Genomic DNA, 14,220 nt, shown 5'->3' with positions numbered 1-14,220 from the left:
AATTTGTAAGCAGGTTGCAGGATAAAATGACGCAAGGGAGGCAGAGCAAGGGTAAACAGTATAACAATTTAATTGGAACAATAAAGGAACTCCTCGCAGGAAGACAATAGTTAAATTGAGAACAGAAATTATAATGTAACAACAGTCTAGTTATTAAACTTATTACTCAAAGGTAGGTGATCCGTTGGGGGTTGTAGTACTGGCAGCGGCCAGTGTAGTGTCCTCTGATGCGGTCCCACAATTAACGGTACAACTTCTGGAGGCAACGGGCAGTCTCCGGTTTTGCCCATTGAGCCCCTATTCCATAAGGCTGCGCAGCCAAAGTAAAGGGGGCTGCAGAAATCCCGGTGTCAAGTGGGGGTTGATGTGCGCTGGCCGGCAGAGGGAACTGCAACTCAGTGTCCTGTAGCCGGCCTACTTTTTTCTGCATGAGCGCGGTCCTACGTTTAGTCAGGCGCATGACACTCTCCACGCTCCCTGTCCCGCTGGAGTGCTCAGGAGATGTCTGTGAGATCTTTTGGAACACTTGGAGTGGACCCGCAGAGCCACGACAACGAACCTCCCAAAGGTGAGCTGACCAGGTAGACCACCCCCTATACAGGAAGCGTTAGGGGCAGACCTAAGGGAGACTATTGCCACAGAAGCTGGAACCCGGAGACAGATAGTAGGAGGTATAAAATGGAGAAGCTGGGTGTAGGACGAACAGAGCGGGGTAAGATGAAATACAGTTTGGTAAGAGCTGAGGACAGGCGAGACCAAAGGAGCACTGGGAGGGGGAAGACACAAAGGAAGCAGGACAGGACCGAGACACCAGACTAACAGAGTACGGAGCGGACACTGGGAAGACTGGACGAGGAGACAAGGAAGCCTGGGAATGGCAGAGAAGCTGAACTGGCTGGACAGAGCGGAGACTCAGAACAGGCAGTGCAAAGACAAAGGTGGACCTGAGTCATAGAAGCACAAATGACAGGCAAGGAGCAGAGGAAGGAATGGCCTTAAATACATGGAGTGCTGAAGGACTTCCGGGTCATGGTCCTCCAGGATCACAGAGAGGAGATACAGAGCGCCTGTAAATCAGAAAGAGGAAGTGCTGGAGAGGGCGGTACGCACGCGCACCCGACAAGAACCAGGGAGCGGAGAAGAATGAAGGAGAGGATGCGCGCCTGCAGGAGAAGCGCGCCGCAGTGGGTAAGTATTAGCAGGAGGTCCCAGCAGCAGGTACGGCCGCAGAAGGAGTGGCGGTGACAATGTCGGCTGCAGTACATCGTATTATTACATTGGATTATTTCTGATGTTACAACGACTCATCTTCTCTCCCCACTCAGATTCCAACAATATCAGATCCTATCAGTGGAGATCTTATTTCTGATTTACTCATCGAGGATGAACAGGGACAGGATGACAGAAAGGCTATTACATCTCACCCTAGAGATCCTCTTCCGGATTACTGGAGAGGTGAGAGATTCTGATGACGTCACATTACATCATTCTTATCTATGGGAATAACAGATGGACTAAACTGGAGAGGTGAGGACTCTAGAGATGTCTATAGGGAGATTTATTAATGTGTCTATCCATAACCAGGATTACACAGTAGTGAAGAAGACCTCTAGTGAGCACTGTCATACCCCTGTGTCTGAGAGATGGGGAAGACCTCTGAGCCCAATCAAGGGGCCTCCATCTCACCCCATGGTACATGAGGACATCATTGACCAAAAGATCCTAGAACTCACCTTCAAGATGATTGAGCTGCTGACTGGAGAGGTGACACTGCTGGGAATGCTGGGACATTATACAGTAACGCTATGAAGGGATCAGAGGGATGACTGTATCATTGTATGTGTCAGGTTCCTATAAGGTGTCAGGACATCGCTGTCTATTTTTCCATGGAGGAGTGGGAGTATTTAGAAGCACACAAGTATCTGTACAAGGACATTATGGGGGTTCCCCAGCCCCTCACATCACCAGGTAATAGACAGGACTAAATACACACGGTCTATAATTATCTGTATGTAAAGAATGAATTCAGTCCCTGTATGTGTTTCCTCCAGATCTTTCCGGTAAGAGGACAACACCAGAGAGATGTCTCCGTCCTCTTTTTCTACAAGACTGTAAACAAGAAAATCCCAATGTTCCTCAGGATCATCAGGTAGACTGAGAGAAGGTGTTTTGAGATCTCCCCTATTATGTGTAGACTGCTGGGAAGGTCTTGTTTTATCCATCAGAATTATACAGTGGCTTGCAAAAGTTTGGGCACCCCTGGTCAGAATTACTGATATTGAGAACAGTTAAGCAAGTTGAACATTAAATTCTCTCTAAGAGGCCTAAAGTTAAAGATGACACATTTCCTTTATGTTTTAAGCAAACAAATATATATATGTTACTGTAAAAGTCAGAAGGACGGTAAAACCTAGGATTTAAAGGTCAATCTGGACATTCACCGAGGCCGTCGGTAAAAGCTCAAAATGAAAAGTAAAATTGGACTTTTACCGGTGAAGTCTTGGTAAATGTTAACATTTCTCAAAAGCGTAGCTGCTTTTTTCTTGCCATAATACAAATTCTAACAGTCTATTCAGTAGGACTATCAGCTGTGTATCCACCAGACTTCTGCTCAACACAACTGATGGTCCAAACCCCATTTATAAGGCAAGAAATCCCACTTATTAAACCTGACAGGGCACACCTGTTAGTCATCTTTCACATCTTATTTTTTTAGTCAGATAACTTTTTCTTAAAGTTTTTTTCCTTTTTTTAACAATACAGCAATCACAAACAAAAACAAACTCCCCTCCCACCTCCACCTTTCCCCATGACTCACAATCCTGAAACGTCAGTGGCTGGTTGAAAGATGCATGAGTCTCTCTGGATCCCAGAAACTCACTCAGCTTTTATGCACACACACTGATTACAAACAAACAGGTCACAGGTGAGGATGTTACCTTTAGTAGCCAGTCAAACTCATTTGTATCAACTTCTGTGCATGTTATCAGACTGAAATCACCAGGGTATGTAAACTTTTGATGAGGTTCATTTGGATGTTTTGGGCTGTCATTATTATTTAAAAAGAGAAAACACAGTAGTTTGACAATAAATGTCTTCATCCAACTACTATGAGTGGAGAAAACGTTTTGGTGTTATCATTCATATTCTCTGAAAAAAGGCCAAGAAAGCAAAAATTCTTCCAGGGTATGTAAACTTTTGAGCACAACTGTACATATAACAGACCATCATATACAATCAAAGATACAGAACATGTTGATACATAAAAAGAAAAAGAATCGGCAAACAGAAAACTTCCAGCAAAATCGCCCTTTTGTTTCTTCTTAAATCAGACATTGATCTCATAACGCAATATTAAGCATTACACAATAATATTACTGGAAGCCAGGGCAAGAGATGGATGAGACATCGAAGAACCCAACCAGTTTCAGCCTGGTAAGGATAATATGGACATTCCATGACAATTTCTCCACACCTCCCATATTTTGTAATATTCATGCATAGAGCTTAGGTTTTTCAATACATCTTAGTAGTGCTCATCCAGCCAATCTTGGTGGTGCGCCATCCAGCTATTGCAATAATTTTCCTAATTTGATACAAAATGCTTTTAATCGCCACCCTTACATTTTCGTCTTCCGTTATCTCATCAACAAAGCCCATGATGCATACCATAGGTTTATGCAAATTGCCTCTTCAGAGATGAAGAGGACTAGAACTCTAGTGCCACCTATTGGAGGTAGCAATCCTAACAGTCAATGTCGACCCTTTAACGAGCCTTGTCACATGACTTAGGATAATAGCCAAACCAGAATCATAGAAACCATAGGTTTAAGGATCTTACGTTTAAGCACATTATCAACGTAGTTTAAGGCTTGATTCCAGAAATTCCCAATAGCACCACATTACCAGAACATGTGTATAATACTGTATCTGCTGGATCAATCCTCCACCTTGGGCACAAGTCATATGGTCTCGCCCCAATTTTGTACAGAAATGTGGGAGTTCTATATACCCAATGTGGTAAATACAGCTGTAACAGCATTTGGGCCTCACTGGTGGACAAGTGGGGAGCCTTTGAAATAATATCTTCCCACTGGTAAGGATCAATTACGGTACCCCAATATCCTGTTCCCACATCTAATTTTTAACGGATGACTGGATATGAATTTAGAGAGCGGAGTATTTTATATAGTCTGGAAATGGCTCCTGCTATACAATTTTGATTTGATACTATGGAATACACCAAATGATTATTAATTCTGAGTGGAGAGAGAGAGCCTCTTGCGAAAACTAAGCATGACGTAGCCAGATACTGGAAAAAGTTTTTATGGGGAAGAAGAAATTTATCTCTAAGCTGCTGAAAGCTGTTAAATACCCCATCAGACTGTAGTTGGGCGAGAAACAGAACTCCAGTATTTTCCCCGAGTTATAATCATAAGAACTATTGTTGAGAGTTTATTCTTGGTCCTTCCTTGATAACCCACCTCAAGGAAGAACATAACTGGAAGTTCTCCTGTATGTTCTTGAAGTATGGACACCCTAGAGCCCTGAAGCAGCTTGAGCTGCTGCAATTGTGAGGCCAAGAAATACAATCACGGATTATGGCTAGCTGTACCCCCCTCTTTTCCCATTTGTAATGTACCACATTTAATTTGTACTATACCTTTCCAGATCAGTTCCCTAAAAATAGGTTGGAATTTGTATAAGGGGACCCATATTGGGGTATTATGAATTACTGTACATAAAGCAAGAGCGGTTATCAAAACCATTTTGACTAAATTTGTGCGATCAATCACTGAGAGAGGTAGCTTGCACCAGGTTTTATTTATTTTTTCTGGAATTGAGTAAACAACAGGTCCAGATTCAGGGCTATAAAAGATCTAACATTAGCGGAAATTTGAATGCCCAAATATTTAAACTCTTTCCCAACACTCAACCATGCCTGGCCCATCCTGGACATCTGAGAAAGTTTATTCACCGGCATGAGAATAGATTTTTCCCTGTTAATTTGTAGCACTGAAAAATTCACCAAAATCATCAATCATCGATATAGCATTTATTAACTAGTCCTCCGTATCGCCAAAACATAAAAGGAAATTGTCTACATGTAGCCAGGGCCATATTTGCCACTAGGCACTTGAGGGCACGCGCCCAGGGCGGGACGATGCGGGGGGGCACCTGAGCAAGGTTTTTTTTTTTTTAATTTTTTTTATTTATTTAAGTCCTGGGTCACCTCCCGAACGACCACCCCCCAGCCCCCCCGGCCGGACCCACGCCCGCCTGCCTGCCTGCCCACCCGCCTCCCTACCTGCCTCCCACCCTCCTTGAAGACGTCATACTCCCCCTGCTCCAGCGATGCCTGGTCTCAGCTTCTGCAGCTCGTTTTGAGTGAGCGGTCACGTGGTACCGCTCATTAAGGTCATGAATATGTGCATATTCATGACCTTAATGAGCGGTACCACATGACCGCTCACTCAGAAAGAAGGTGCTGCGCCGGGAGTCGGGACAGAGCCAGAGGGAGGTTTGGCACTGCCACGCGGTGTGGGAAAGGTGAGTATGAGGGACGGGGGGATGAAGTAGGATGGTAAGCTGAGCCATGCGAGATGGGAGCTGGGAGGTTGAGAGATAAGCCATGCATACAGGGGGAGGAATATGAGCCATGCATACAGGAGGGGGGGAATATGAGCCATGCATACAGGGCGGGGAATATGAGCCATGCATACAGGGGGGCAATATGAGCCATGCATAGAGGGGGGCAATATGAGCCATGCATACAGGGGGGAATATGAGCCATGCATGCAGGGGGGAATATGAGCCATGCATGCAGGGGGGAGGAATATGAGCCATGCATACAGGGGGTGAATATGAGCCATGCATATAGGTGTGGGGGAATATGAGCCATGCATAAGGGAGGGAGATGAGCAATGCATACAGGAGGGGGGATATGAGCCATGCATACAGGATGGGGGGGAGATGAGCCATGCATACAAGGTGGGAGGGGGGCATTATACAGTATGGAGCATCATGTGTGGCCTGTTGTGAATTCTGTTTTCGGGCTCCCTCCTGTGGTCATGAATGGTACTTCGGCTGGTTCTGTTCATGGACTTTCTCTGATGCCTGTGGGTGTTTCTGAGTTTCCTTCTACAGGTGACGAGGCTAATTCGTTAGTGGGCTGCTCTATTTAACTCCACTTGGATCCTTGTCCGATGCCAGCTGTCAATGTTGTAGCATTGGTCTAGTTCGCTCCTGGATCTTCCTGGTTACCTGTTTCCTCCAGCAGAAGCTAAGTTTTGCTTTGCTTTTTTCTTGTTTGCTATTTTTTCTGTCCAGCATGCTTATGTGAATATTTCCTTGCTTGCTGGAAGCTCTGGGACGCAGAGGGGCGCCTCCGCTCCGTTAGTCGGTGTGGAAGGTATTTTTCCCTGCACTCTCTGTGTGGCTTTTGTAGGGTTTTTTGCTGACTGCAAAGTGACCTTTCCTATCTTCTGTCTGTTTAGTAAATCGGGCCTCTCTTTGCTAAATCTATTTCATCTCTGTGTTTGTGATTTCATCTTACTCACAGTCAATATATGTGGGGGGCTGCCTTTTCCTTTGGGGAATTTTCTCTGAGGCAAGATAGGCTTATTTTTCCTATCTCTAGGGCTAGCTAGTTCTGAGGCTGTGACGAGCCGCCTAGGTCATGATAGGAGCGCTCCACGGCTATTTCTAGTGTGCGTGATAGGATTAGGGATTGCGGTCAGCAGAGGTTCCACTTCCCAGAGCTTGTCCTGTATTAATGTGCTATCAGGTCTTTTCTGGTGCTCTAATTACCAGGTCCACTATTTGCCCTAACCACCAGATCATAACAGTGGCCATTATACAGTATGGAGCATCATGTGTGGCCATTATACAGTATGGAGCATCATGTGTGGCCATTATACAGTATTGAGAATCATGTGGGGCCATTATACAGTATGGAACATCATGTGGGGTCATTATACAGTATGGAGCATCATGTGTGGTCATTATACAGTATGGAGCATCATGTGGGGCCGTTATACAGTATTGAGCATCATGTGTGGCCGTTATACAGTATTGAGCATAATGTGTGGCCATTATACAGTATGGAGCATCATGTGTGGCCAATGGCCATTATACAGTATTGAGCATCATGTGTGGCCATTATACAGTATGGAGCATCATGTGTGGCCATTATACAGTATTGAGCATCATGTGTGGCCATTATAAACTATGGAGCATCATGTGTGGCCATTATACAGTATTGAGCATCATGTGGGATCATTATACAGTATGGAGAACTGTGTGTGGCCATTATACAGTATGGAGCATCATGTGTGGCCATTATACATTATTGAGCATCATGTGTGGCCGTTATACAGTATTGAGCATCATGTGTGGCCATTCTACAGTATGGAGCATCATGTGTGGCCGTTATACAGTATGCATCATGGAGAAATAGTTGGCGCACCACAATAATTTCAAATAAATAAGTGTTGGGGGTGCAAAGAAATGGCTAATAAACAGAGCAAATAGTCAACAAGAAAAAGAAAGCCACTATAATATATGCACACCACCAAAAGTTAGAATAAGTCAAACAAGCTTTTATTGGTAACATATAAAAACAATTAAAACCATACACACTCAACTCCCTCCATATACGTGTTCCCAACACTACCCAATACACAATACTTCCATATAGTAGTGGAAAACATGCATCAAATGGGCTCTCCCTCCGTTGCCCTTCACTCTCTGGCCGCCCAGTTCTTGCCATCTTTTCAATATTTTTTGAGCCTTCGGTCTGGATCACCATTTAGCTGCTGCAGCATGTTCCCTTCTTATGTCCAGGACGGGTTACAGCCGTATCTTTCCATCTGGGGGTAATCATTTGGCCGTATTCTTTTGTGCCCTACATATCATATACTAGGGGGACTATTTGCTGTGGGTGTGCTGCAGCCTGACAGCGTTTTGTTATTGACAGGTATTTCTTTGATCAGGACAGGGTGGAATTGCCAGTAATTACTTATATGTGTATACTATTGATTATCTGCTATATTTGATGGATGTTGAGATCATTTAATCTTCAACTTGCTTAACTATTCACAATAGCAGTAATTTTAGTGCCCAAACTTTTACATGCCACTGTATATTTTATGCCTGTGTAATGAGAACGGTGGAGATGGCAGAATTAGAGCTGATTATAGATGTGACTTCTCCATCTGTCTGTGACTTGTACAATATTTGTTTCAGGGTGAAGATCTGACCCATATTAATACTATAGAGACATATGTGAGGGGTGATGAGCGATGTAAAGAGGAGATTCCTACATATGACTTCTCAAGTGAGTAGTAACCACTATTTGCAGAGAGGTCACAGATTTTTTTCATTCACTAGCTGACACTGCTTTATTGGTGGTCTTGTCTGGTCATATAACAATTAAAGGTAAAAGCATTTACATAAGAACTTGTACTTAAGTCTCCCATTATGGAATCTACGAGGCCAGAAAATAAAAATTCCCCCTAATTAGTAGAGTAAATTAAATTTAATAATTTGTATTCTTGGCCAAATGTGAATTTCTGTACAATAACAGCAGAGTTTCCTTTTATTTTGACTCCTTGGTTTTTCTGAGAAAAGATCTGTCTAACTTCAAAGAAGTTCATGATAAACTTCATGAAAAACATTACACTTTGTCATTATATGTCTCAAAGTTGTGCTTGGTTGATGGGTCTAATGATTCCTTGTCATGTTTTCGATCCTAAGGGAAAAATAATCTCTCCTACAATGTAGTGCACAAATACTTTCTCTAACTTTCTAGCCAGGACATATAGGAGCTCCAATGGTTCCATCATAAGTGAGTGTAAATCTGGTCTAATATCTCTGAGAGAAGCGCATTTGACAAAAAATATTGTCCCTACGATAGTTTAGATTGCTGAGATCTACCAGGTCACATAATATAAAAACCCAGAGATGTCACAGTTTTTGTTTACAGTAGTTATTGCACAAGATCCTCTCATTTAATCACTTTCTACCTTTCCAGTTTTGTTCCTAACCAGGCCCCATATTTCACATCTGACATGAGTCACTTTATGTAGTTGTGAGGGAGCACCAGGGCCGTAGTCGTGGCTGAGACTTATGGCCCTTGCGCACCCTGGTCTCCCACCATATACAAACAATGAGCTTCTGTCAATGTACTTGCCTCTCCGCTCTCTGCACCTTCAGGGTCTTCTCTGAGCTGCTGAAGACCCCCTCCATATGATTGCGTCAGTGTAGTGTTCCAAGCAATTCACTACTTCCATTTTCACTGTACTCTTCCCTACTCTTTCCAGTGGGTGTCCAGGTCCTACAGTTCCATCCGGTACTGCAGCATTTTCCCTGTTCAGCTTCACTATGTTCAGGCATTCCCTCGTCCGCTTCGCACCAGACAAGAGGGCATCTGCACATGAAATAAACTGCCACATGCTGAGCGACCTGCGTCCCTGTACTGCTTTGGCTTTGGCTATAGTGTCTGTTCCCACTGCTGTTGTCGCTGCTCCCCTTCTGGCCCCCTGGCCCTTGATGGTTGGGCTTGTTACTTTGAACATTGTGGGGCCCACTGTGTTGCCCCGGGCTCTAGAGCCCTACAGGATTGCCTGGGCTCTCTAGCCCTCCTGGCCTGTCTGAGCTCCCTGGCTCCACTAGAATTCATAAAACGCACAGTTATCCAATATACCAAAACAAGAGTCTGTTTTCCTATAATACCTTTGCCGCCGCATAAGAGTTCTTTCTCTTGTGCAGGTACCACCTACAGTACAACAAATAGCTGTCCCATCCATCGGAATCGAACATATATACAATAAAATGATCCATCTGTCAGATCAACAGTCCTTGAGAGAAAACAGTCCGGACCCGCCCTTTAGGTCTTCGGCCCTTGGGAAAGAAGTTCCCCCTTCCTTTGTGTGAGGAACGGCCCGTAAAAAAAACCACATGTGTGCTACACACTCAACAGCCACATACAGTCCGCTTTTCTTTTTTTTTAAGTCCACAGACAAGTTCATCTTTTTCTCCATGCCTAGCATTGCCCTCTAAAAGTATGCGTGCTGCGTGTCTCAAAAATAGTCTGTTGCCTCAGTAGCACAGTTGATTCCACAGTTCCAGGGTCCATTACTCTATGTAGACAAAGTCCTGCCATCCTGCAGAAGGAAAATAAACAGTACAATGGGGAAAAAAATAACGCTCAACTGTGGCCTGTACTGGCAACACTGCACCCAACGTTCTGGTGCTCCTTTTAACGGCGGCAGTTAAGGGTACTTAAACCACAGCGCCATTAATTAACGGCGCTGTGTAAAAACTGAATAGTGCCCCCCAGAGTCTGATTTTCTCTGGGGTCTCGGTTGCCGGGGGTAGCCGAGACCCCAGAGAACATGATTCGGGTTTTTTTTTACCGACCCCCGTGTTGCGATCGCCGGTAATTAACCATTTACCGGCGGTCGCAAAAAAAAACAAAACGCGATTTCACATTTAATTTCTCTGTCCTCCGATGTGATCGCACATCAGAGGACAGATAAATGGGGTCCCCGATAGCCCCCCGATACTCACCTGTCTCCCCCAGTGCTCCTCGTGGCTCCCGATGGGCGCCGCCATCTTTTTCCGGCAAAATAATGGCGGGCGCATGCGCAGTGCGCCCGCCGGCCGGCACCCGTAAGATCTTTGGGGTCTCGGCTGCCAGGGGTAGCCAAGACCCCAAAGAACATGATCAGGGTCGGTTTTTACCAACCCCTGTTTTGCGATCGCCGGTAATTAACTGTTTACCGGCGGTTGCAAAAAAAAAACATCTGCATTCTCTGTCCTCTGATGTGATCGCACATCAGAGGACAGAGAAAAAGGGGGATTTAGGGACCCTGTTATTCTTACCGGTGTCCCTGGATCCTCCTGCGTCCCCTCCTGCCCGCCGGCTTCTTCATCGGGAAAGAAAATGGCGGGCGCATGCGCAGTGCGCCCGCCTTGATCTGCCGGCCGGCAGCTAGAGGAGTTGGGGCTAAAATTAGGGTTAGGGTTGGGGCTAAATTTAGGGTTAGGGTTGGGGCTAAATTTAGGGTTAGGGCTAGGGTTAGGCTTCTTTCACTCTTGCGTCGGTATGGGGCCGTCGCAATGCGTCGGCCCGACGTACCGACGCACGTTGTGAAAATTGTGCACAACGTGTGCAGCGGATTCAGTTTTTCAATGCATCTGCTGCCCAGTCTATGTCCTGGGGAGGAGGGGACAGAGTTACGGCCACGCATGCGCGGTCAGAAATGGCGGATGCGACGTACAAAAAAAGGTTACATTGAACTTTTTTTTGTGACGACGGTCCGCCAAAACACAACGGATCCAGTGCACAACGGACACAACGTGTGGCCATCTGTCGGCAATACAAGTCTATGGGCAAAAAAGACATCCTGCGGGCATATTTGCAGGATCCGTTTTTTTATCCAAAACGACGGATTGTGACGGATGCCACACGACGCAAGTGTGAAAGTAGCCTTAGGGCTAGGGTTAGAGTTGGGGCTAAAGTTAGGGTTAGGGTTGGGGCTAAATTTAGGGTTAGGGTTGGGGCTAAAGTTAGGGTTAGGGTTAGGGTTGGGGCTAAAGTTAGGGCTAGGGTTAGGATTGGGGCTAAAATTGGGGCTAGGGTTGCGGCTAAAGTTAGGGTTAGGGTTTGGATTAGGGTTGGTATTAGGGTTAGGGTTGACATTAGAGTTACGCTTGGGATTAGGGTTAGGTTTGGGATTAGGGTTAAGATTAGGGTTGGGATTAGGGTTTGGGGTGTATTGGGATCAGGGTTAGGTTTGAGGTTAGGGTTGAGATTAGGATTAGGGGTGTGTTGGATTTAGGGTTTTGATTAGCGTTATGGTTAGGGTTGAGATTAGGGTTTTGGGATTAGGGTTGTGATTATCGTTAGGGTTGTGATTAGGATTATGGATCGGGTTTGGATTAGGGTTAGCGGTGTGTTGGGGTTAGGGTTGGAGTTAGAATTGGGGGGTTTCCGCTGTTTAGGTACATCAGGGGGTCTCCAAACACGACAGCCAATATTGCGCTCAAAAAGCCAAATGGTGCTCCCTCCCTTCTGAGCTCTGCAGGGCGCCCAAACAGTGGTTTACCCCCACATATGGGGCATCAGCGTACTCAGGATAAATTGGACAACAACTTTTGGGGTCCAATTTCTCCTGTTACCCTTATGAAAATAAAAACTTGGGGGCTAAAAAATCTTTTTTTGTGGAAAAAAAAAATATTTTTTATTTTTACGACTCTGCATTATAAACTTCTGTGAAGCAATTGGGCATTCAAAGTTCTCACCACACATCTAGATAAATTCCGTGGGGGGTCTAGTTTCCAAAATGCAGTCACTTGTGGGGGGTTTCTACTGTTTAGGTACATCAGGGGCTCTGCAAATGCAACATAACACCCGCAGACCATTCTATCAAAGTCTGCATTCCAAAACGGTGCTCCTTCCCTTCCGAGCTCTGCCGTGCGCCCAACCAGTGGTTTACCCCCACATATGGGGTACCAGCATACTCAGGACAAATTGGACAACAACTTTTGGGGTCCAATTTCTCTTGTTACCCTTGTGAAAATAAAAACTTAGGGGCTAAAATATGTTTTGTGGAATTTTTTATTTTTTTATTTTCATGACTCTGCATTATAAACTTCTGTGAAGAACTTGGGCATTCAAATTTCTCGACTTTCTATACCTATCTCTTATAGGGAGTAGATAGGAGACCAGGGATAGTCATAGTACGAGCGGGGGCGCCATTCTCGATTTTTCTTAAAGTGCCAACCTCCGCACCTAGGTAGGATCAGCGCGTAGATATTCTGTATAGCCTGTAGGGACATTTTCACCTACATCTATTCACCCTTACAGTTGCTTCTTTATATCACAAATTGCTGCGTTACACATCTATTAGGCTATTTGTATTCTACCAGTGTATATTTAGGTTATCTATAGGGCATTATAGTCCTTTTCTTTTGAGGACTGTATATATTGGATTGGGGTTTTTTGTAGGTTTTTATACTTACTTTTTCTATTTTTGGTCATTTAATAAAGTATATATCTTTTTATGGGGGTTTTTTCTAGTTGTTAAACATTCAAATTTCTCACCACACATCTAGATAAGTTCCATGGGGGGTCTAGTTTCCAAAAAGGGGTCACTTGTGGGGGTTTCTACTGTTTAGGGACATCAGGGGCTCTCCAAACGTGACATAGCGTCCGATCTCAATTCCAGCCAATTCTACATTGAAAAAGTAAAACGGCACTCCTTCTCTTTCAAGCTCTGCAGTGCGCCCAAACAGTGGTTTACCCCCACATATGGGGTATCGACGTACTCAGGAGAAATTGCACAACAACTTTGGTGGTCGAATTTCTCCTGTTACCCTTGTGAAAATAAAAATTTTGGGGAAAAAAGATCATTTTTGTAGAAAAAATTTGATTTTTTTATTTTCACGGCTCTTGTTATGATCAGGTGACCTTGGAGCAGCATGAAAACTTTCACTGGAGTAGGTGGTAACTATACTGACCGCAAACCCTGATCTGATCACCGCAACTAGAAGTAGCCGTGGGGTGTGACTAACAAAACCTAGACACCTCGACACAGCCGGAGAACTAAATACCCCTAAAGATGGAAATAGGAATACTATCTTGCCTCAGAGCAGATCCCCAAAGGATAGGCAGCCCCCCACAAATAATGACTGTGAGTAGTAGAGGAAAAGACACACGCAGGCAGAAAACAGGAATAGCAAAAGAGGCCACTTCTAGCTAAATAGGAAAGGACAGGACAGGATACTAAGCGGTCAGTATTAAAATCCTTCCAAAAATATCCACTGCAGAAAATCCAAAAAACTCCACCACCTAACTAAAGGTGTGGAGCGTATATCTGCAACTCCAGAGAATCCAACCAGACTGAGAAAACACTGACACAGTCTAAGCTGGACAATAGAAAAACAAATGAATAGCACTGAAATATAAGCACACTGCATGTGTGCCACAGAAAAAGAAACAGACACTTATCTTTGCTGAACTGGCAGCTAAGCAGGAGAGGCCAGGAGAGATCCAACACTTCCCAAGAAACATTGACAACTGACCAGGACTAAAGTGTCCTGCAAACCTAAATACCCCAGTCAGAATTGCAATCATCAGATACACCTGTCCAAGACTGCAGCCCAGGGATAACTGCATTACCATTTATAACCACCGGAGGGAGCCCAAAAGCA

The 14,220-nt window shown here is 44.6% G+C and overlaps 1 protein-coding gene across 2 annotated transcripts in view; it reads left to right on the top strand.

Annotated features, from left to right (window-relative positions):
* LOC138663854 (oocyte zinc finger protein XlCOF22-like) overlaps positions 1–14,220 on the top strand; it is a 59,879-nt gene that overhangs the window by 36,263 nt on the left and 9,396 nt on the right. Inside the window, exons 1-5 of one of the 2 annotated variants that reach the window (XM_069750206.1) lie at positions 631–1,455; positions 1,585–1,764; positions 1,848–1,968; positions 2,052–2,149; positions 8,248–8,338. The exons of the other annotated variant lie outside the window; for it this stretch is intronic. Coding sequence (XP_069606307.1) covers positions 1,384–1,455; positions 1,585–1,764; positions 1,848–1,968; positions 2,052–2,149; positions 8,248–8,338 — 562 coding nt within the window. The 5' untranslated portion in view covers positions 631–1,383. Of the gene's footprint in view, positions 1–630; positions 1,456–1,584; positions 1,765–1,847; positions 1,969–2,051; positions 2,150–8,247; positions 8,339–14,220 lie in introns of those variants that run through there. 2 annotated transcript variants of the gene reach the window in all.

Source organism: Ranitomeya imitator, chromosome 2, assembly GCF_032444005.1.
Source record: "Ranitomeya imitator isolate aRanImi1 chromosome 2, aRanImi1.pri, whole genome shotgun sequence".
Taxonomy (NCBI): domain Eukaryota; kingdom Metazoa; phylum Chordata; class Amphibia; order Anura; family Dendrobatidae; genus Ranitomeya; species Ranitomeya imitator.
This window is presented reverse-complemented; position numbering and strand designations above follow the sequence as displayed.